The sequence below is a fragment of the Phoca vitulina genome, unplaced genomic scaffold (assembly GCF_004348235.1).
Source record: "Phoca vitulina isolate PV1807 unplaced genomic scaffold, GSC_HSeal_1.0 scaffold54, whole genome shotgun sequence".
Classification (NCBI taxonomy): Eukaryota; Metazoa; Chordata; class Mammalia; order Carnivora; family Phocidae; genus Phoca; species Phoca vitulina.
In genome coordinates, this window is record NW_022589757.1 from 4,807,635 (window position 1) to 4,829,247 (window position 21,613).

The 21,613-nt window shown below is 41.6% G+C and overlaps 1 protein-coding gene across 3 annotated transcripts in view; it reads left to right on the top strand.

Moving 5' to 3' along the window:
• PLD5 (phospholipase D family member 5) overlaps window positions 1-21,337 on the top strand; it is a 416,609-nt gene extending 395,272 nt beyond the window's left edge. For all 3 annotated transcript variants that reach the window (XM_032389318.1, XM_032389319.1, XM_032389320.1), the window contains 2 exons: window positions 6,927-7,041; window positions 14,639-21,337. In XM_032389318.1, the coding sequence (XP_032245209.1) occupies window positions 6,927-7,041; window positions 14,639-14,895 (372 nt within the window). In that variant the 3' untranslated portion in view covers window positions 14,896-21,337. The remainder of the gene's footprint in view (window positions 1-6,926; window positions 7,042-14,638) is intronic.
• Window positions 21,338-21,613: the final 276 nt, after the last annotated feature.

The following is a 21,613-nucleotide window of genomic DNA, read 5'->3' on the forward strand; positions in this document are numbered from 1 at the left end:
TTTCTTTCTTTCTTTCTTTCTTTCTTTCTTTCTTTCTTTCTTTCTTTTTCTTTCTTCTTTCCTTCTTTCCTTGTGTGTGTGTGTAGAACTGAATTGAACAGATTTTATTCAACATTTTAGGATGAGGAAAACAAATGATATAAAATAAGTCATAAGAAATGATCTCTTGTACTATCTCAGACTACTTTCAGTGTTTTACAAAATGCTCACACAGCAAATACGAAAAGCTTTAACATAGTCTTACAACTTTTGCTGCAACAAATGCAACATTACCAAACATACAAATTTTTTCTGTGCCAATCTTAAAAGTAGAATTACTGAATTACTAATTTTACAGTGTTATTCATATTTATTTTTATTCATATGGTTTTAATGAGATCATTGCCAATACATACATTATTAATGTAAAAATAAAGTTAAGGAAAATACAAGTCTAATTCCAGAGTCTGAGCTCTTAGATATCATACTGCATGGTCTCTGCATGCAGAACAGATAATTGAAGTTACAAAGTTCTTTTTTTTGTCTTTCCTATCTATATTGAAAAACGTCATATATTACATCTGCTCAAAGACTTGAGATGCTACACATCTGACTTATATATCTGTGGGATCAACAAAAATATCAGATAAAATGTTTTTTAACTCATTCATAACATTAAATATTTTTTTTAAGTTGAAGTTATCAATCATATAAAGACATAAAATTCTAGGGTTTACTGTAGATTTCAAAAAATTATGCTTCTCACATAGATTTCATTTTAATCTCCCTAACATTCTGATAATATTGATAGAAAATAGAAATTTTTATCTCCATTTAACTGGTTTTTATAAACTGAGTAGCCATGCACATGTCTGAGTTCACAAATCAGTATTAGAAATAGAAACGGGTCTGTGAAACCTACAGCTAACATCTTACTCAATGATAAAAAGTTGAAAGCTTTTCCTTTAGGATCAGAAACAAGACAAGTGTTCCATCTCTTACCTTTCCTATGCAACATAGTATTGGAAGTCCTAGCCAGAGCAATCAGGCAAGAAAAAGAAATAAAAAGTATCAGAATTGAAAAGGAAGTGGCAAGATTGTCTCTATTTGCAGATGACATGATTTTATATATAGAAAATCCTAAAGACTCAACCCCAAAAATGTTGGATTTAATCAATGAATTCAGTAAAGATGCAGGATACAAAATTAAAATACAAAAATCAGTAGTGTTTCTACACACTAACAGTGAAATTTCTGAAAAAAAAAATAAAGAAATGGATCCCATTTATACTGGCATCAAAACAATAAAATACTTAGGAATAAATTTAACTAAGGAGATAAACAATCTCTATGCTGAAAACTATAAGACATTGATAAAAGAAATCGAAGACAATGCAAAAAAATGGAAAGGTATCCCACATTCATGGATTAGAAAAATTAATATTGTTAAAATATCAATACAGGGGCGCCTGGGTGGCTCAGTTGTTAAGCAATTGCCTTCAGCTCATGTCATGATCCCAGGGTCCTGGGATCGAGCCCCGCATCGGGCTCCCTGCTCGGCGGGAGGCCTGCTTCTCCCTCTCCCACTCCCCCTGCTTGTGTTCCCTCTCTCGCTGTCTCTCTCTGTCAAATAAATAAATAAAATCTTTAAAATATCAATACAACCAAAAGCCATCTATAGATTCAATGCAATCCTATCAAGATTCCAATTGCATTTTTATAGAAGTAGAAAAAACACTCATAAAATTTATGTGGAACTGCAAAAGACCCTGAATAGCTGAAGAAATCTTGAGAAAGAAGAACAAAGAAGGAAGTATCACACTTCCTGATTTCAAGCTATACTATAAAGCTATGGTCATCAAATATGGTACTGGCATAAAAACAGACAAATAGACCAATGGAATAGAACCAAGAGCTCAGAAATAAACCCAAGCATATACAGCCAACTAATATTTGACAAGGGAGCCAAGAATACTCAATGGAGAAAAAATAATCTTGTCAACAAATGGTGCTGGGATACCTGGATATTCACATATAAAAGAATGAAACTGGACCCATATCATACACCACTCACAAAAATTAACACAAAATGGATTAAAGACTTAAATGTCGGACCTGAAACCATGAAACTCCTAGAAGAAAACAAAGGAACGAAGTTTCTTAACATGGATTGGGGTAATAACTTTTTGGATGTGACACCTAAAATACAAGCAACAAAATAAAAAAGAAACAGTGAAAAGACCACCTATGGAAGGGGAAAAATATTTGCAAAGCATATATCTGATAAGAGCTTAATATCCAAAATACATCAAAAACTCATACTACTGAATAGCAAATAACCCAATTAAAAAATGGACAAAGGACCTGAATAGACATTTCTCCAAAGAAGATATACAAAAGGCCAAGAGGTACATGAAAAGATGCTCAACATTGCCAGTCATTAGGGAAATGCAAATCAAAACCATTGTGAGATACCATAGCATGCATGTTAGGACAGCCATCATCAAAAAAACAAAGATAACAAATGCTGGTGAGGATGTGGAGAAAAGGGATCCTGTGTGCACCATTGGTGGGAATGTAGATTGGTGCAGCCACTATGGCAAATAGTATGGAGAATCCTCAAAAAATTAAAAATAGGATTACAATATGATTCAGCAATTCTATTTATGGGAATATAACCGAAGGAAACTAAAACAGTAACTCAGAAAGGTATCCGCACCTTCATGTTCATAGCAGCAATACTCACAGTAGCCAAGACATAGAAACAACCTAAATGCCCATTAATGGATGAATGGATAAAGAAGTTGTGGCATATCTATACAAAGGAATATTATTTGGCCATAAAAATGAGATAATACCTTTTTGACAACATGGGTGGACCTTTGAAGGCATTATTCTAAGTGAAATAAATCAGAGAAAGACAAGTACTGTAGGATAGCAATTGTATGTGGAATATAAAATTAAAAAAAAAAAAAAAGTCATAAAGAGATCAGACTTGTGGTTACCAGAGGTGGAGGGTGGGGTAGGGGAGACGGGGAATTAGAGGAAGGTGGTCAAAGGGTACAAACTTCCAGTTACAAGATAAGTACTAGGGATTTAACATACAACATGATGACTGCAGCTAACACTGCTACATGATATGTAGGAGAGTTGTTAAGAAAATAAATCCTGGGTGCCTGGGAGGCTCAGATGGTTAAACGTCTGCCTTCAGCTCAGGTCACGATCCCAGGGTCCTGGGATCGAGTCCCGCATCGGGCTCCCTGCTCAGCGGGGAGCCTGCTTCTCCCTCTGCCTCTCTCTCTCTCTCTGTCTCTCATGAATAAATAAATAAAATCAAATCTTTAAAAAAAAAAAAAAAGAAAGAAAATAAATCCTAAGAGTTCTCATCACAAGGAGAAATTTTTGTCTTTATTCTTTTCTTCTTTCTTATCTTTTTATTTTATCTATATGAGAAGATAGATGTTAGCTGAATGTATTGTGATCATGTCACAATAATGTGTAAATCAAACCATGATGCAGTACAACTTAAATTTATACAGTGATAGATGTTAATTACTCCTCAATAAAATGGAAAGAAGAAACAGGTCTATGATTACTACTACGGATCTATTTTCCACACCAGATTTACAAGTGAACGTGATAACCAGGAGTTGGATTCGAGCACCAACCTCAGTTTAGAATCAGGAATCAGGGATTAGAGGAAACACTGGTATGTTCCCAGAAAGCCAGGCAGAGACCCAGGAGAATAGTCGGTTTGTGTTCAGTACCTTCCCATGGACAAGAGAATCCTGGGGATTGTTTTCAGCTCAGGGATGGCATTTTCCAGATAACTGAAGTGGCATATAGGACGGCATGGAAAATCAAGTGAAGCATTGTATTCCCAGTGCCTAGCAGGATGCTGGCACAAAGAATTCAAAACATATGTGTTGAATGGATGGATGGATGGATAAAATCAAAAAAAGGAGCTGATGAAGCGTGTTCAGGAAGGATCTGTGAACCAGTGAGTGGAGGGAGCAGGGAGCATGGTAGATATGGAGTCATTTTAGCCATTTTCCCTAAAGAGGGTGTGCTGGAGAAGGGTGAAAAATCTGCCAGGTGAGGTCATTCACTCAGAGTTCAGTATGCTTGGAGATAGAGGAGCACCACTGTCAGACCTACCAAGTTTAGCAGTGTTCTAAAATACAGGTTTGATTATGATTTAGATATGACAATGCCAATAGATCAGGAAATGGTGGCCATTGGAAAGGCAAATTTGTTTTATTCACAGATCTCAAGAGAAGGGGGCATGAAGGGATGCCCCAGGGTCATCCGGGAGGCAGGAGTGAGGGAAGCATGGACAAGAACTTTTGTTTTGGTTTACAGGGTTGGGGAAGAGGCAAGGCAGAGTAAGCCCACTTAGGATTGGCAAGTTTGAATGATTTCGGTGGGCTCTAGGGCCCAGGGGCTGTCCCTAGTTGCCTGGTACCTGGCCCTGGGGTGATTAGGGCAAGTGGATAGTGGCCGAGTGTGAGCCATAAAGGAGGTGATTCAGGGTACGGGCCATGGTTTAAGTATGAGAAGTGCACTCACAGGCAAGTTGTTTGCTATCTCCAGAAATTAGCCAGCCCTCGGAAGGGCAGTCCCTCCAGGCTCAGCAGGGCTCAGATGTCAAAGCATCAGAACACAGAAAATAAGAAGACATGACTAATACAAACAGAAGCAGAGGAGAGAATGTCTGGAGCCTACCACACATTGTGCCTTTGCTCCCACCTCTTCTCGAAGGCACTATCAGTTGAAATCTCCATTGTGAAATATTGTGCTCTCATTTAAGACTTGAAAGAAATTATAAGGAAAGTAGAATCCATCCTTTTATTCTCTACTTACTCGGCTCCATCTTTTCCAACACTCATGGTCACATTACTTGAATAGACCAAACATTAGTAGTTCACTGTTGGACATTTCATGAAGTAGAGACTCTGGTCCTCACTCAAGCCAGGCCATGCATTTCTAAGCGTCAACATAAGCCTCAGTGGGAACACAGCCTGTGGCCCCAACATCTAAAACACAGGTGGGTGAGGAGCTTTTTCAAGACAGGTGGGCATTGGAACATTCCTTGAAGCATTTCTTCTGGAGCCTGGGATCTCTGATAAAGCAGAAGTCCTGGTTGCAAGGCAGGGAATCTCTCTTCAGAGGAGTAGGCACCCACAGCCCTGGCTTGGGGGCAGGGGTTGTGTCCATTAGGGGACACCTGGGAAAGAGACTGCAGTCACAAAGTTGGCCCTGTCAGCTGGGCTTTTATTTTTCAATGAATTCATAAATCCCTTTTGGACAGTCTTTGCTGTCACCTACAGCACATTAGGTGTCTTGTAGTATGTCAGTGAATACAGTGTGATTCCTGCTGCCATTTTCATCTCCCAGACAAAGCTTTTTCCTTCTTGGGGGCCATCTTCAACTTTCTAGAGCAGATGAGTCTCTGTAGAATGCCAAGCAGTGATGCCATCCCCAACATAAATTAGGATGTATATTTTATTCTTTTTCACATCCATCTTGATTCCACAATAATATTTTTCTCAAAAGGAGGAGGTGGAGTGTGTGGACATGTGTTGTAACAGAATGTCCGAGCAGGGTGACTGCTGTTACCGGGTGGCAGGCAGGGTTGGGGAAATACCACAGGCCTTCCCAGATACATAACTATGACTTAAGAGCATCCATAGGTCATCAAGTCTGTGTGAAGAATCCACAAAATGTGGCCATCTGTGAACCCTCCAAATGACACAGATTTTGCAGGAGACAGGGACTGTGGAGAAGGGGGACCGAGGCAGCATTGCCTAGCATCATGGTAATATGGCTCTGGGTAATACCTTCCTCTGTGATGTGCAATGGACCATTCTCACGTGATAGATTTTGGTGGGCGTGCCATTGATCTCAAGGGGTCTTGCAAAAAATTGGAATAGAATTTTCAGGGCTGTTAGGGACCTTGGTGATCACACTTAGTTTATCACTCTTTTCCTACCCTGGGATGAAGGGGAAGATGAGCCCTCACTATTTCCCCAAGGCAAACTTGAACAGTTTTAAAACTGTATGACATCTCCATTTCTAACATCTCATTTTTCTCTCTGCCTCTTCTTCCTTTCAAACATGCATGATCCCACAGCCCTAAGACATTCATTCCAGAAAGATTCCATGCAGTTCTGGATATGTTCAGCCTTTTCCAGTGTGAAGGAGACTCAAGAGCTCACCTTTGATGGTGTGTCATCCTGTGAGCTTGGTCACAGTTCGGGCCTCATCTGAGCAGTTTCAGGAATTCCAGCAGATTCTGGAAACACCAGCCCACCTACCTCCACTGTCAGCCCCCCATAGCCCCAGGCCTGAGGTGCTTTTGGGGTCACATTAAAGTTGAAAGTCAGGATTCACAGTTTGAAGTGGTGATTTTTTTGACTTCTTATTAAAAGAGCTTGTAGACCTAGGTTTGTCCCCTTGACAAAATCTCTTTTGACCTTTGCAAAGCCCCAGCTGAATCAGCTAGTCATTGACATGGGCCTGCATAAAAAGCATTTTATAATGTATTCAACATAGAGGAATATTCATTCAGGTCATTGGCATGCATGACGGAAAGCACCCTGAGGCAGACCTCAAATGCCAGTGCACCCCGATGAATAAGACAATGAGAATTTAAAAACCTTCTGGCCCTCACCTTGTTGAAAGAATGAATTTTGTGTTCATTTTGCAGCATAAAAGTGTTCATTATAGACCTAGTCGAGCATGCTAATTTTCCCTCTTGTTGCCCATATAAGATTTGAGAACAAAAATACTTCATCTATATGAAGTAACAAGATTGTGGCTTTAATAACCCAGTATGAGGCCAACTGTGGATATTTGGATAAGAAACCCTTTTGTGCTCTTGAACAAAACCAAAAACGTTCCTTATTCACCTGCTTCCTTAATCTGTTTATTTTTGTGTCTTACAGAAATTTTTCGATCTGGAAAGAGAGAATGTGTGTGCTACAAAAGAACAAAAGGATCACACCTTTCCTAAATTAAATCGCAACAAGTACATGGTGACAGACGGCGCGGCTTATATTGGTAGGTGTCAGGGCTGTCAGGCTCCTTGGGGGATCCTGCGGGTCAATGGCGGTCCCACCGTGGTCTTCCGTACCCGCAGGGCCCTGGAGGAAACAGGAGGGGGAGGGCAAACAACCCCTTGAACTGAACCTCTCCTCTAGGGCTTGGTTCAAGTATGAGGATGCCATAGAAGATGTTTTTAATAAGTGTTTTCAGAAATTCTTTGGTCCACTTGCCTCATGTTATGGGTGAGGAGGTGAATGGCTCATGAAAGGCAAGTCCCAGGGGCATCTGGGTGGCTCAGTCGGTTAACCATCTGCCTTCAGCTCAGGTCATGGTCTCAGGGTTCTGAGATCGAGCCCCGCATCGGGCTCCCTGCTTAGCAGGAATCTGCTTCTCCCTCTGCCCCTTGCTCTGCTCGTGCTCTCTCTCTCAAATAAATAAATAGAATTTTTTAAAAAATGAGTCCTGAGAATTGAACCCTTCCCACCCACCGTACCCCAGCCAGCCTGTCCTGAGTCACAGGAGGCAGACATGATGACAGCCCAGCGCCAAAATGAGTACTGCCTGGACAACCATCCCACCTCTGCCATTTTGAAAATGTCTCCCCTCGGAGAATTTACTCATGCTCTCTAAACCTCAATATCCCCATCTGTACAATGGGGCTAATAATAGTTTCTACTTCATTGGGGGAAATTTAAGTAATATATGCAGAGCACCTTGCACAATTAAAACCCCCAGCATACAGATAATACCTGATTCATGTTAGTTGTTATTTTTAAGGTAATAATACCTACTGGTGGAATTATTTACTAATATGTCAGCTCTGTGCGCCTTTCCTACAGTGTGCATGAGTCCAGGGTAATCCCTTAACTGGTACCATCAACAGCAGAGCAGAAATTATTATCCGTAAAAGAAGGGACATAAATCACAGAACAGCAGTCTGGCTATTACATTGTACAGATGATGTGGCAGGCTCAAAGCAGAAAAGAAAAACGTGTGTGTGGAATGAAGGAGTATGGAATATGGGTTTTTTCCCCCTCTAGTTCAGTGAGTGAGTATAGAGTATGCCTTTTTTTCTTTGTAAAGCACTTTATCTCATTTGATTTTCTAAGCAACGTTGCCAATAGGGAGGGCGGCTTTTATCGCCTGCAGTTTAGAAATAAGGAAACACGGACCATGATTGGGGAAATGATTTAAACATGCAGATGAGAAGAGGAAGAGCGAGCCCTAGAATCCAAGGTACCCAGAACCTTCCCCCTCAACCCTACCACCTGGACCCAGAAGACACTGCCATGAGCCACTCGAAAGTTAGCTACTCCGTCCCAGCTCCGTGGAAAGTTGTTCTTTTTCCATTTTGAGTAGTTATGTGTCACATTAGGAGAATAGTATATTGGAATTTTTTTAAATGTGTATTACTCAAGTTGTTTTAGAATATGAGAATATTATTTTATTCATACTGTCCCTCCTGGTGGCTTAGGATGTAAGAATTTGGATGTTCTCATGTTCATTAGCTTACAGAGGAAGGAATGAAAGCAGCTCCTCTTTAAATACGTGTCAAAAACAAACTCAAAATCATTTCATCAAAACTGGGAACTTTGGGCTCAATAATTGGGAAATACAGGGACAGATCAGGTTTCAGGCCCAGTTGGATTTAGGAACTCAGATCTGGATATTTTACCTGCGGGGTTTACTCAAAGCAAAGTGCCATGTGTACTCGGAGCAGTTATATGGTGCCTATATCCAAAAGCTCTTTTAACGAATCAAATAAGTGTTTTGGAGTCACAAAAACCTCTATTTGAATTCAAGCACTGACCCTTATAAGCTGGAAGATGATGGAAAGTCACGTGATCTGAGTCTCTTGTGTGCCTCTGTTTTCTTATTTGTAAAATAGGGATAAAAGTATCCACCCTTTGGTGGTGGTAGGAGGATTAAACGAGATAATATAGGAAAAGCTCCAAACATTGGCTCCCATCTGTCTCAATCCTTAGTAAATATGGATTCCTGGCTCTCTCTCTTCTTCTTCCTGTATAATACATTTTAAAAATAGACTTTTTTTTTTTTTTAGAACAGTTAGGTTCACAGCAAAACTGAATGGGAAATACAGAATTCTCATATCCCTCTGCCCCCTCACACACGTACACACAACCTGCCCCATTATCAGCCCCCCAAAGTGGTACATTTGCTACAATTGGTGAACCTATGCTGATATTGATATACATTAGGGATTCACTCTTGATGTTACATTCTATGGGTCCTGACAATGTATACACCGTTATGGTATCATAGTCATTTCACTGCCCTGCCAATCCTCTGTGCTCCTTCCCTCCCAGCCAACTCCCGGCAACCCACTGATCTTTTTACTGTCTCCATCGTTTGGGCTTTTCCAAGATATCACGTAGTTGGAATCATATAGTGTCTATCCTTTTCAGATTGGCTTCTTTCACTTAGCGATATGCATTTAAGCTTCCTCTGTATCTTTGGATGGCTTAATAGCTCATTTCTTTTTAGCACTGAACAATATTCCACAGTCTGGATGGACCACAGTTTGTTTATCCATTCACCTTCAGGACATCTTGGTTGCTTCTAAGTTTTGGCAATTATGAATAAAGCTGCTATAAACATCCACATTCAGGTTTTTGTGTGGACTTATTTTCAACCCCACTAGGGTAATAGCAAGGAGTGTGATTGCCCAATCGAATGGTAAGACTATGTTGAGTTTTGTGAGAAACTGCCAAACTGTCTTCCAAAGTAGCTCTATCATTTTGAGTTCCCACAGCAGTGACTGAGAGTTCCTGTTGCTCCACATCATCGCCAGCGTGTGGTATTGTCAGTGTTCCAGATTTTGGCCATTCTGATACACGTGTAGTGGTATCTCATCATTGTTTTAATCTGCATTTCCCTGATAATATGATATGGAGCATCTCTTTATATGCTTATTTGCCATCTGAATATCTTCTTGGATGAGGTGTCTTTGGCCCATTTTTTTCATCAGGCTTTTCATTTTCTTATTGTTGAGTTTTAAGAGTTCTTTGTGTATTTTGGATAACAGTCTTTTATCAGATGTGTCTTTTGCAAATATTTTCTCCCAGCCTGTGGCTTATCTCTTCATTCTCTTGACTGTGTCTTTCACAGAGAAAACATTTTAAATTGTAATGAAGTCCAGCTTATCAGTGATTTCTTTCCTGGATCCTGCCTTTAGTGTTGTGTGTAAAAAGTCATCACCAAACCCAAGTTCATCTAGACTTTCTTATTTGTCACTTTCTAGGAGTTTTATAGTTTTGCATTTTACATTTTGCTGTGATCCATCTAGAGTTAATTTTCGTTAAAGGTGTAGGATCTGTGTCTAGATTCTCTTTTTTTGCAGGTGGATGTTGTTATTCCAGCACCATTGTTGAGAAGACTAGTTTTGCCCCCTCACATTGCCTTTGCTTCTCTGTAAGGATAAGTTGACTATATTTACAAGGATCTATTTCTGGCTTTCTGTTATAATGCATTTTTAAATGAGTTCATTTTACACACAGCATTCTGGCAAAACATTAATTCCCTAGAGCGAGGCATAGTTCTTGTAAAAAATATTTAAAGAGCATCCAGAGGGAAAATTCATTGATAATTTAAATGATTATCAGCATGTTCTGGAAATCTCTTAAGTCGTCACTCAGACACCAGCTGAGAATGCTGAATTAAGAAAAATCCACACTAGACCTTGCATGGAATTATAGCTCATTAAATCTTCACAAGACTTAACAGATTTCCCAAACAGTATCATCTCTCTAATTTTGAATTCTCTGGAGTATATTTGAATCTGGCTTGGCACATTTGTCCAGAAGATGATTCAAATTGTTTGAGGGCCAACAAGGGGGTGGTAGGTTAATTGGAGGCACTGAGAAGGCTCACTGAGGCGCATATACCTTCCCAGTGAGCTTGTCTACACCCGTGCCATGGTTCCTGGGGAGGGCCCTATAGTTCTCCTGCCACCTGGGCCGACACATGCATTTGGGAAGCTGAGATGGCAGTCTCAGCACTGAGTGGAACAGTGTCCCAGTTGAGAAAATACTGAAGCAGGTATGTGAAGTTGAGCCAAACCTTGAGGAAGTGAAAAGTGGGAAAACATGATCACACTGGTGGAGGATTGCCTCTGCAGGCCTGAGAAAGCTGCCTAGTGTTGGAATTCTGGAGAAGAACCTAATTAAAGCTTTGGAGAATCAAAGGTGCAGGATCTTGGCTCCATCCATTGTACTGAAGGGAAAAGCTGAATCTCCCAAAATAAGGCTCCAAAATCTTGTCACTTCTCTCCCCTTATCTTTCTGTCTCCTCATGCTGCCCCCAAAGCATATTTCCATCTCTGTGTCCTTCAGAGAGTGTGGTCCCCAGAGGAGAGTAGTTCAGTGTGGCCTGGTGCTCCAGCCCTAGTGGCTGATGCTGAAGTCTGCGGGGTGGGGAGGAGGGGGAAATGTACAGTTAGTACCATGCAGGCCTTTAGGATTGGAGGTGACATGGAACAGAAGTTGAGTGTGGGCTGTGGGGTCAGACCTGGCTTTGAAACTCAGCTCTAATTTTTTTTCACTCCAGTCTTGGACAAATTACCTAACCTTTCTGTGCCTTAATTTCCCCATCAGTACAACGGAGTGAGTATTATCACCTCATAGGATTGCAGTGGATGTTGAATGAGATAATGTAATGAGATAATGAATTCACTGCCTGGCACTCAGCTGTGGGGACAAGACTTTAGCATCTTCTCCACAAGTCCTCGAAAGGCATGCAAGAGCACAGGAGTCTTCTGTTTATGGGATGACTCGAAGGTGCTGCCTGCCAGCGGGTTCCAAAATAACTCTTAACCTGCAATTTCTACTAATCCCCAGTTTAAGACGTCCAAGCCTGTATTTACCTGGCACTGAGCATTGCACAAAGCCACCGCCTCTGAGCATGGCCCTGTGTCTGAGAGCACCTGGTCAGAAAGACAGCACTGGCAGAGACTCCAACGCGGTATCATGAACCTTTGGTGGACGGTTCCCTCATTTATAGCAGTAAAATTCATCCGACGTTATGTCTGTCATGAAACCATCAGGGGGAACAGTGTGGTGTTTGGGGAATGGCAGGAGACAGGAGATAGAGGACAGAGAGAGAGAGGAGTTTGTTCTCTAGTGCTGATAATATTTGATTTAGGGACCCGGTATTAGGCCATGAGGAATAAACTCAAGGAGTACAATGAGAGACAAGGAAACCACTTCCGCTATTCCAGGAAGTGCCAGATGGAAAGGGGAGTTGATATGTGGAGGGACTCCAGAGAGTGGAGGAGGCCCACAGGATGAGCGCTATGAAGGAACAGGTATCAGCTCTCTGTAGATGTCTCTTCCCACACAAATGGCTCCAGGGCCTTGGGCCAAGGAGGTTCAGTGTCGTATTCAGCAAATATTCCTGCAGTGATGGCTGAAGACCCACTGAAGGCCTGGAAATCAAGCTCTACACTTAACAGGCCTTCAGTTTTCTTTATGAAACCAGCTCTGAACCAAAGAGAGCACAAAACTGGGAGCTGAGACCAAACCCGGGCTAGTGGTAATTCCTGAAATCTTTTTTAGTGAGAACACTGCTTCACTTATGGTATTATAGATAGCCCGTGGAGACCTGGGTCCACCATTGATCAAATCTGTTCACCTCTTTGAGCCTCAGGCTTCTCATCTGTGGAGTGGGTATAAATCCTACCAACTGTGAGAGATAATGACAGATACAAATGCCAAGCCTAGGGCGCCTGGGTGGCTCAGTTGGTTAAGCGACTGCCTTCGGCTCAGGTCATGATCCTGGAGTCCCAGGATCGAGTCCCGCATCGGGCTCCCTGCTCAGCAGGGAGTCTGCTTCTCCCTCTGACCCTCCTCCCTCTCATGCTCTCTGTCTCTCATTCTCTCTCTCTCAAATAAATAAATAAAATGTTTAAAAAAAAAAAAAACAAATGCCAAGCCTAGTGCTTTGCTCATAGTAGGCACTTAATAAAGGACAGTTTCTCTCCCCGCCCCCACTAAGGCCCTTAAATCCCAACTTCATCCCTAACTCTTCCCCACTCATGCTCCAAGATCCTGATCATATTTTTGTCCACATCCCTCTGCGGGTGTGGCTCTCTAACTTCCTAACTGATGTTTCTGTGTATCTCTCATTACTCAACAAAATGCTTTCCTGACTCATGCAGCCAGAGTTGGAAATCTTTTCCCTTGCCCTCATGGCATTGTACACATACATATCTCTGTGTTATAATCATTGTGTTTCCTTCCTGAATGCCTTGAAGTCAGGGACCGTCATTCTCTGTTTTATATCATGGCCCCAGGTACCCACCTGGTAGACACTAGACACTCAGTAAATGTGCATTAAATGAAGGACAAAAAGATCAAAGAAATGAATGGAATGGACCCTCTTGAGGAGAAAACTTTGTTCTCCCACTAGAACCTTCTCCCTGATGGATGCCAAGATAGGAGATTTGTGTGGGACTTTGGGGTAGTCTCTCCTTTTATCTACTCTCGCCTTGAAGATGGACTACATGTGAGTGACATAGATACTATTGGCCCCTTCTGGGACAGATTCCACCTGCTATGGGCTGAACCGTGTCCCCCCAAAATTCATATGTTAGAAGTTCTAACTCCCAGTACCTCAGAACATGACCTTATTTGGAGTCAGGGTCCATACAGAGGTCATCAAGTTAGAATGAGGTCATCAGGGTGAGCCCTGATCCAGTTTGACTGGTGCCCTTATAAACAAGGGAAATTTGGACACAGAGACAGACATGCACAGAAGCAAGAGAATGTGAAGAGACACGGGGAGAAGCTGGGCATCTACAGGCCCACGGGAGCAGCCCGGAACAGATTCTCTGTCCCAACCCTCAGTAGGAACCAACCCTGCCAACAGTTGATTTTGGACTTCTAGCCTCCAGAACTATCAGACAATAGATTTCTCTTACTTAAGCCACCCAGTCTGTGGGCCTTTGTTACAGCAGCCTTAGCAAACTACTACACTACCCAACACCAAGCTTCGTGCTGGGGAGCCTAGAGCCTACTATCATAGCAACTGCCTTGATTCCTGGGCCAACGAGCCAGATCCTGGAACCGGGAAATGATTTACCACCCGAGCAAGGAGAGTTTATCTATTCAGATGGGAACTGATCCTCCTTCTCTGGCTTCAGCCTTTTCTTTGATGTGCAAGCTTGTGAGCATTGTAATTAGAATCCCTCATTTGTACATATGGATCAGATGTTGTCTCTGTGAGAAGGTAGTAATTGTTCACAGGATTTTTAAGTGTATTCCTATATATTTTAAATGTTGCTGTATTTAGTGTGTCTTGTGAATGTCAATAAGAAATAACAGTTACCAAAAAAACCCAGCAGATTCCTTGTTTTGAGTTTCAAGTTGAGCAAAACTGAAGAAAATGCCAAAATAATATGCAAATATTAATATACCATATGTAAGGCCTCTTGAAAATTTTTTTTCCTGAGCTGTCAACACAATTCAATCTCCCTGTCATTATTTTTTTTTTTTAAATAGAATCTGCTTGGTGTTTCATTAAATGGGGAATTAACCCCCCCCCCCAGCCGTGGATCTTAACTCGGCACCCCATTCTCTGCTTTGTTTGTTTGCAGGCAATTTTGACTGGGTAGGGAACGATTTTACCCAGAACGCTGGCACAGGCCTGGTTATCAACCAAGCAGATGTGAGGAACAACAGAAGCATCATCAAGCAGCTGAAGGATGTGTTTGAGAGGGACTGGTACTCACCCTATGCCAGGACCTTGCAGCCGACCAAACAGCCGAACTGCTCCAACCTGTTCAGACTCAAACCCCCCAGCAACCAAACTGCCACGTCCAGCACCGGCTCAGAGGACCCCGCCAGTGCATAACGTGAAGGAAAGAACTGACAGGACAGCTCATCTTTCCTACTTCTATATAAAGGACTTGAGGAGAGAAAAAAAAAACAATTTAATATGTCTTTTTTTAGGGAAAAAGCACACTTCCACAAAAATATTCTCCGACCACCATGTAATATCTTATCCAACAATATCTTAGCGGCGTGTACATGAAGTTTAGGACTTTTGTATTTGTTACTCCTGACAGAGAATGTCATTTCAGCTTGGAGGTTAGTTTTTACGTTTGCATACAGATTTTAAGACTTCCTAGTTTTAGAACTTTTTCTGCCGACCCACCTGGTCGGTTCTTACGAAGCTTAGCATGAGGTAAACGCTTTCACACTCTTCTGAGAGCTGCTTCTTAGAGAGGTGAGTGAGGCTTTCACCGCAGCCAAGGGACTGATCAAGCCAAGTATTGACCCCGTAAACTGTCTCCAAGACCCGTGCAGTCATCCAAGCATGAACAGCTGACATCTCATGCCAGCCTCTTGAAAACCACTCTTTCGCCTCCTTGTTCATTTTCTTCGAATACCGTACCTTTCACTTGGTACCATTTTTTCCTCTTCTCAGAGAATGTTCTTCTTAGCATCAGCGTCCCTCTGTTCACCTCCATGCTAGTTCCAAGTATGGCGACCTCTTTTGAAAATGTATGAATTCCCTCAGAATGGATACCAGATGGGAATAGCAGTCTTTAATTTTCACCTTTCAACTGCATTTTCCCCTCAAATTAATAGTTTAAAACCACAGCCAGCAATATGTATCTTTTCTCTCAAGCTCAGAAAAATTAGGTAGCTACCTGCGAATACCCAGCAAGCGATTAGATCTGCATTATGAGAATAAAGTAGTTTTTCACATTTTTTTTTGTTTAGCTTATGGTATTATAAAGGAAAGATCTCTATGCATCTGTGGATTTTAATTTCTTTAGAATCATTCATTATGCTGTTAAGAGTATGCCAGCAAAACTTTATAGAGCTATTTAATATACCAAATGCTTTTCAGAGAAATGCAATTTAAATACTGTGCTTCACATATTTTACTAAGAAACAAAAATATTGGATTATTGTTCTATAATGTCGTGTGTTGCGTTTTATATCTATACAATATATAACCCTATATTAATGGAGACCGTTGCCACCCTAGAGACAGGCATGGCCTTTTTAGAGCCCAGAGCAGGTGGCCACCAGGATGCCAGTCTCAAGGTCACTCCTGACCCCCTCGGGCCTGGAACAGAGTCCTGCACTCCTTGGCCTTGGGTTTCTATTGGTAACGTAGGGACAGTCATACTCACCTACCTCGCGTAGATGTTGTCACAGTAGGAAATATTTATAACTTGTTTTGAAATCAAAAAAAACTATATAAATGCTAAGCATTGTGATGTATAATCTTTTTCTCGAACTAATCTTTGTGGTACCCTGAAACAATCAATACCGGGTTCTCACAGGGAGCCTACAAGGGAAAACAGATCACAGCCTCCAGCTGTAAATGTGAGTGGACGCAGGAACTCAGAAACCGTGCTGGAGATCAGGATTGTCATCATTTTGATGGAACATTTTGTTGGGTCACTTTGTCATGAGTAACATCCCCACAAAACGAGACATTGTGCTAAGGATCGTTCTTGAGGACTGGCACATGCGTGTGTTTTCAGAGCAAGGAAAAGCAATCTCAGTTCTTATCTTTTCTATCTAGAGACTTGCTTTCTACTATGGCAGGCAGAGTGACGGAAAAAGCTCTGAGTCTCATCCAGTGGGTTCCATTGGTGTAGAAGGGCCGTTGTTGGTCAGCTATTGGTCACGTGACATAGCTTCTTTCTTGTTGCTTCCAAGGTAGGCTTTACTGGATGTGTGACCCATCAGTGAAGACAGCCGGGAAAGATGGGGAGATTCTTAATGATATTCTTCACCACCAGTGGCCAGGCCATAAGACTCTAAATATTTACCATATCCCCAGTCCTTATTTGAGTAGGGGGGCTATCCTGCAAATCATCTCGGTAAAGTAAAGGTGGTTTTGGAAATGATTTTAAAAAGAAAGAAAACAAAAGAACAAGCAGGGTAGGCATGGAGACAAACAAACATCCCAAGTTCAATCCCGGGCAAAGAAGAGCAACCGGGGTAGGTTTGAAAGGGCATGTGAAGGGGAGAGACTATTGTCTCCTGAAGTGTGTGTCACAGCCGAGGGACAAGCGTTGGCTTGGCGTCATGGGGCCCCTTTCACTGTCCCTCGCTGTCGCATGTGATAGAACTGTGTCTTTTATAAAATGACAGTCTTTGCCATTTTGTGCTGAGCCCATCGGTAAGATGGCACCAGGAACCGTGTCCCGGGACTTCGTGTCACCAGGAGACCAGCAGCAGCAGGGCCCTCCCTGGCCCAATGGTCACCACCTCAGCCAGGCCACTGACTTCAGGAGGCAACACTGGCCTCCAGGCAGCCAGGAAAACAGCCCCTTCACAGAGAGGGTCTCAGGTCTCCTAAGAGAGCATTTAATTCGGCAGAACTTGCTTTTGCATTTGGATGCTTTATCTACCCCTCTAGGAGTGGCCTTCCTCTCTTACCGACTCTGTGTCTCTGCTAAATAGACAAACGACTTCCATTCCCCCAACACACACACCCCACAAATTATTTCCCAAGAGGGAAAGAAGGCAAAGCAAAAACACTTTAATTCGAGACAATCTGACGATGTCCTTGTCAGAAATTAGGAGCAAGAGGCTAACTGCTAACTTCCATTGTTTTTCTCCATAAATACTCCAGGAGTTATTTCCCAAAGGGGAATACGAAAAGGAATGCAAACACAATTCGAGACCATAGTTTAGATTTCTGTGTCACACACAACCTAGTGCCTTATTTATTCTCAAGCATTGATTTTAAATGGTGATTCACTCTAAGAGAATACTTCTGCTTCCCGTGGGGTCCATTTAGGCCTTCTGATGGGCCTTCCAGTCAAAAACGTGTACGTGTCAAGGGCTTTCGTGTAGCCTGCTCTCCTCCCGAGCCACACAGCCCTGAGCACCCCCCCATCAAGTCACTGACACACGCTGTCAAACATCTACACTGTTGGCCTCTGCACGGCCACGGGCCGCTGGCGTCTCTGCTAATTAAATCACAGCTTATCAAACCATCGGAGGGGAAATGCAACATTATGGATGATATCCATGCTCTGTGAATGCCACGCTTTGGGTACCTGAAAATGATAGAAGCGAGGCACGCTGAAAATGTCCCCGCTGTCTTTAAAGGACCTTGTAAAGAGATGTTCATGGACTTCCACAGTCTCGTGGAACATAGCATGAAAACTAGTGTCTAGAAGTCAAAGCAGACCCAGTGAAGGAAACAAAAAGAGCTGTGGAAAACGGTACATGAGTGTAGCTCTGGGCTCTTTTTTCTATCCGGGCTCTCTCTGTGCTGTTTGTCTCACTGCTGAACTGGTTCTTCGTGAGATGGGTCTGATCACACTGTTGGTTGATCTTACCCTTTGAAAACTGTGTTTTGTTACCGCAGTTCCTGGTTTGTTCAAAGTGCCTCGCTGAACCTGGGACCGACAGAAGCTCATTTCCCACCAGCCTGCAGCTATTCTCAAGTGACTTTGATTCACTCTAAGTTTTCTGTTTATTTTTAGAAGTTTTATGGAACTAAATTCCAGGGGAAACACAAAATAAAGAGACTCTCAGAATTTCTTGATAAGATCAGACCCAGGGTCCGTCTGTCTCAGGAATTCTATCCCAGAATCTGCCTTTTTTTTGTATGTGTAATCACTTGTGTGAGTTTCTCTGTCCAGAATTCATTTCATTATCTTTAACATTTAAGGGATATGAAGAGCCGCCTTCACTTGCAAATGGACAGTTCTCTTTTGCAATGAGAGACTCTTTGCAGTTGGTTATTCAGAGGCAGTCCCTAACGAACAGCCCCATGCATTGTGGACAAATGTTCGAATCTTTGGATTTCTGTACTTGATGAACTGGTGCACTTTATTATAAGCCTTTTGAAGGGGAGATTCATATAATGTCCATTTGGCCTAAGGCCGGTTGGATAAATGAATCCATATTCAGCATTTTCCCATTTGCTGTGATTTAGCTTTTTCTTTTTCTTTTATATGCTGGTAACCAAATAGCTGTTCATCATAAGCTGTTACCTTATCGATTTAAATTGCCAGAGGCTTTTTAATAGCCCCAAAGTCAACCCCAGTTCATTGCCTGCCTTTCCCGTTTGAGAGAATTCCCATCCGGTGGCTGAATTACGAAGATAGTGTTTTTTATGGTGACTAGATAGGTATTCTTCAGAAGCTTCTAGAAATATTAAAAACCGAATTTTCTTATTTTTGACCAGCAGCAATCTTGTACTTACAGAGTTCTAAAAAAGGTCACCGTTCACTTCTGCTTCTTTTGGCCATTTGCTAAAAAGAAATGGGAGGTTTAATAGGCTATTCCTCATTTTCTTCTGTTATGTTCAACTACTAAACTTCTGATTCTGTTACAAAGGATATCTTGGATTTTTAATGTTTCTTTATGTAAATAGGATAAAGTTGTACCTGGACATATCTATACTATTAACCTTGAGATCCCTAAATAAATCGGTGTGATAAAGGGCTGAATTTGGGGGCATAATTAAAATTCTCAAACCTTTCGTATAACCAAATGCTCAATTTTTTCATAAGTAAATATTATATGGTTTTTTCATTCTGTGAGATGAGGCATTTAGATTTCTCCTCAGCTTCCAGATTGTACACTCTGGCTCAGTGACAGAAAAGGAATTTATGGATATAGGCTCAGCTGTCTCACACACTTACCCACCACACTCTATTCTTTCTAGGCTTCAACCCATAATCAAATACACCTGGTGTCTGCTTAACAGACCCAAATTGAATCTCAGGTCTGGAGAATTCCTTGAAAGTCATCCAAAGCAACTACTCCAAATGCACAAATTCCCTTCCTATTTGGCCACTCAGAAGTTGAGGACCTACTCAAGCCAACACATCAAGAGTGGTTACTACAGTCCCTTTCACAAGATGCACACAGAGTACCATCTTACTATATTTGCTAGAGTAACTTGGATTTGAGACAACATCTTACCTCTGAAAGAATGTACATGGTGGGTACCCTTTTTATACAGGGATGAAAGCTGAAGAGGCATACTTTTTTTAAAGCTATCATTTGAGAGTTTAACAAAGGCTTAATAAAGCTAACTTGATGAATCTGCAATAGTCAATTATAATTTGATTTTGTCAGCTGTTTCTGAATCCTGTAATTTCATGTTTTAAAAAGAAATTGGCCTAACAATCTAATGAGAGACAATCATGTGCAAGGAGTCCAATTAAATCACAGTAAGGGTGAAGATTATTTATGACTTATTTTTATTTCATAGAAAAATTAATAAGGAAAAAATTCCTCCTTTTACAAAATGGATATCTGGTTATCAAACCCATTCCTTCTGGCCTCAGACATGTTGAAAAAGTGTTAATTCCTTTATGGACTCCACTGTCTTTCATGGGTGAAAGAAATCTTAGCAATGGTTGAGAAATACTGTAAGACACAAACATGGACAACCCTGGTTTCTAATTTAGAGTTTCCCCCACATAAGTATACAACAGATCTTGGGAGTATGACCTCAATTTCCAGGATTAAAAATATTGAAATTATCTGTGACTTTCCAGTATTATGGAGGAAGAAGATCTTTAAAGACAATTCAGAAAATATGATCCAACAACATGTGATTCAGAGCTCAATCTACAATTCCACTTCCTTTTGCTTAAAAATGGAGATGATCAACTGCTTTAGAAAGAACATGTTATTAAAGGCAACATTCTCCCCACAGAAAATGTAGTAAGAGATAGAAATACCATGGTTTCAGGGAAGTTATGGCATTGATAGAGTACTTTGAAAATCCTCCATAAGAAAGCTTGCCTGTCCCCAGCAGTAAAGCTGTGTGTTATATGCATATTTCCTGGGTGGATCTATAGTTTTCCTAGAGTCCTGGAGAGACCACATCCATAGCTCCTACATGAGCAGAACCATGTTCCTGTCACATGAACACTCCACACTGGCCACAGCCAACTGCACCATGACTAAAAGAAATTCAGTTATGGGCTATGGGGTGGCCTAGGAAGAGAGAGGAACCCAGCAGTACTGTTCTTGTTGGATGGCATGTGGCCCCACCATCCAGAGCCCTCCTTTAGGAGCCCTCTGAATATGAGATATAGAAAGGAAATGGGCAATAGCAAGAGCAGACAAAATAGAGAGGAACAAAGTCACTTTAATGGTGCCACCTTAGAGCAGTAACATACCCAGAGGTGAGATGCCCAGAGTTCTTGTTGACTCACCATGTCTGCTTTTTATGTTGCTGGAGTAATGATTGATCCCTGAACAATGAGGCTGGACTCTGTGGTTACTGGGTTGCTTTCTTATCTTTCGTACTTTCTTGTGTATTGATTGAAACAAATAAACTCACAATAATTGAGATAACCTGACTGTGCGTCTGTTCCTTGCCATCCAGAGGGGCCTAACACACTTCCAAAAGTTACAGCTATCCCCAGGAGACTATCCTGAGAAAATAAACAGAAGCGCTGTAGTAACCATGTCTTGATTAGACGCAGACCCACATTGGTGATCTCCACAGTGAATCACCTGGATCCACTCTGCAAGTGTGAACATCAGATCGTTTGTTGCCAGATATCCTGGACTCATCGAGATAAACTGGAAGCACTGAGGACACAGATGAAAATTCATTC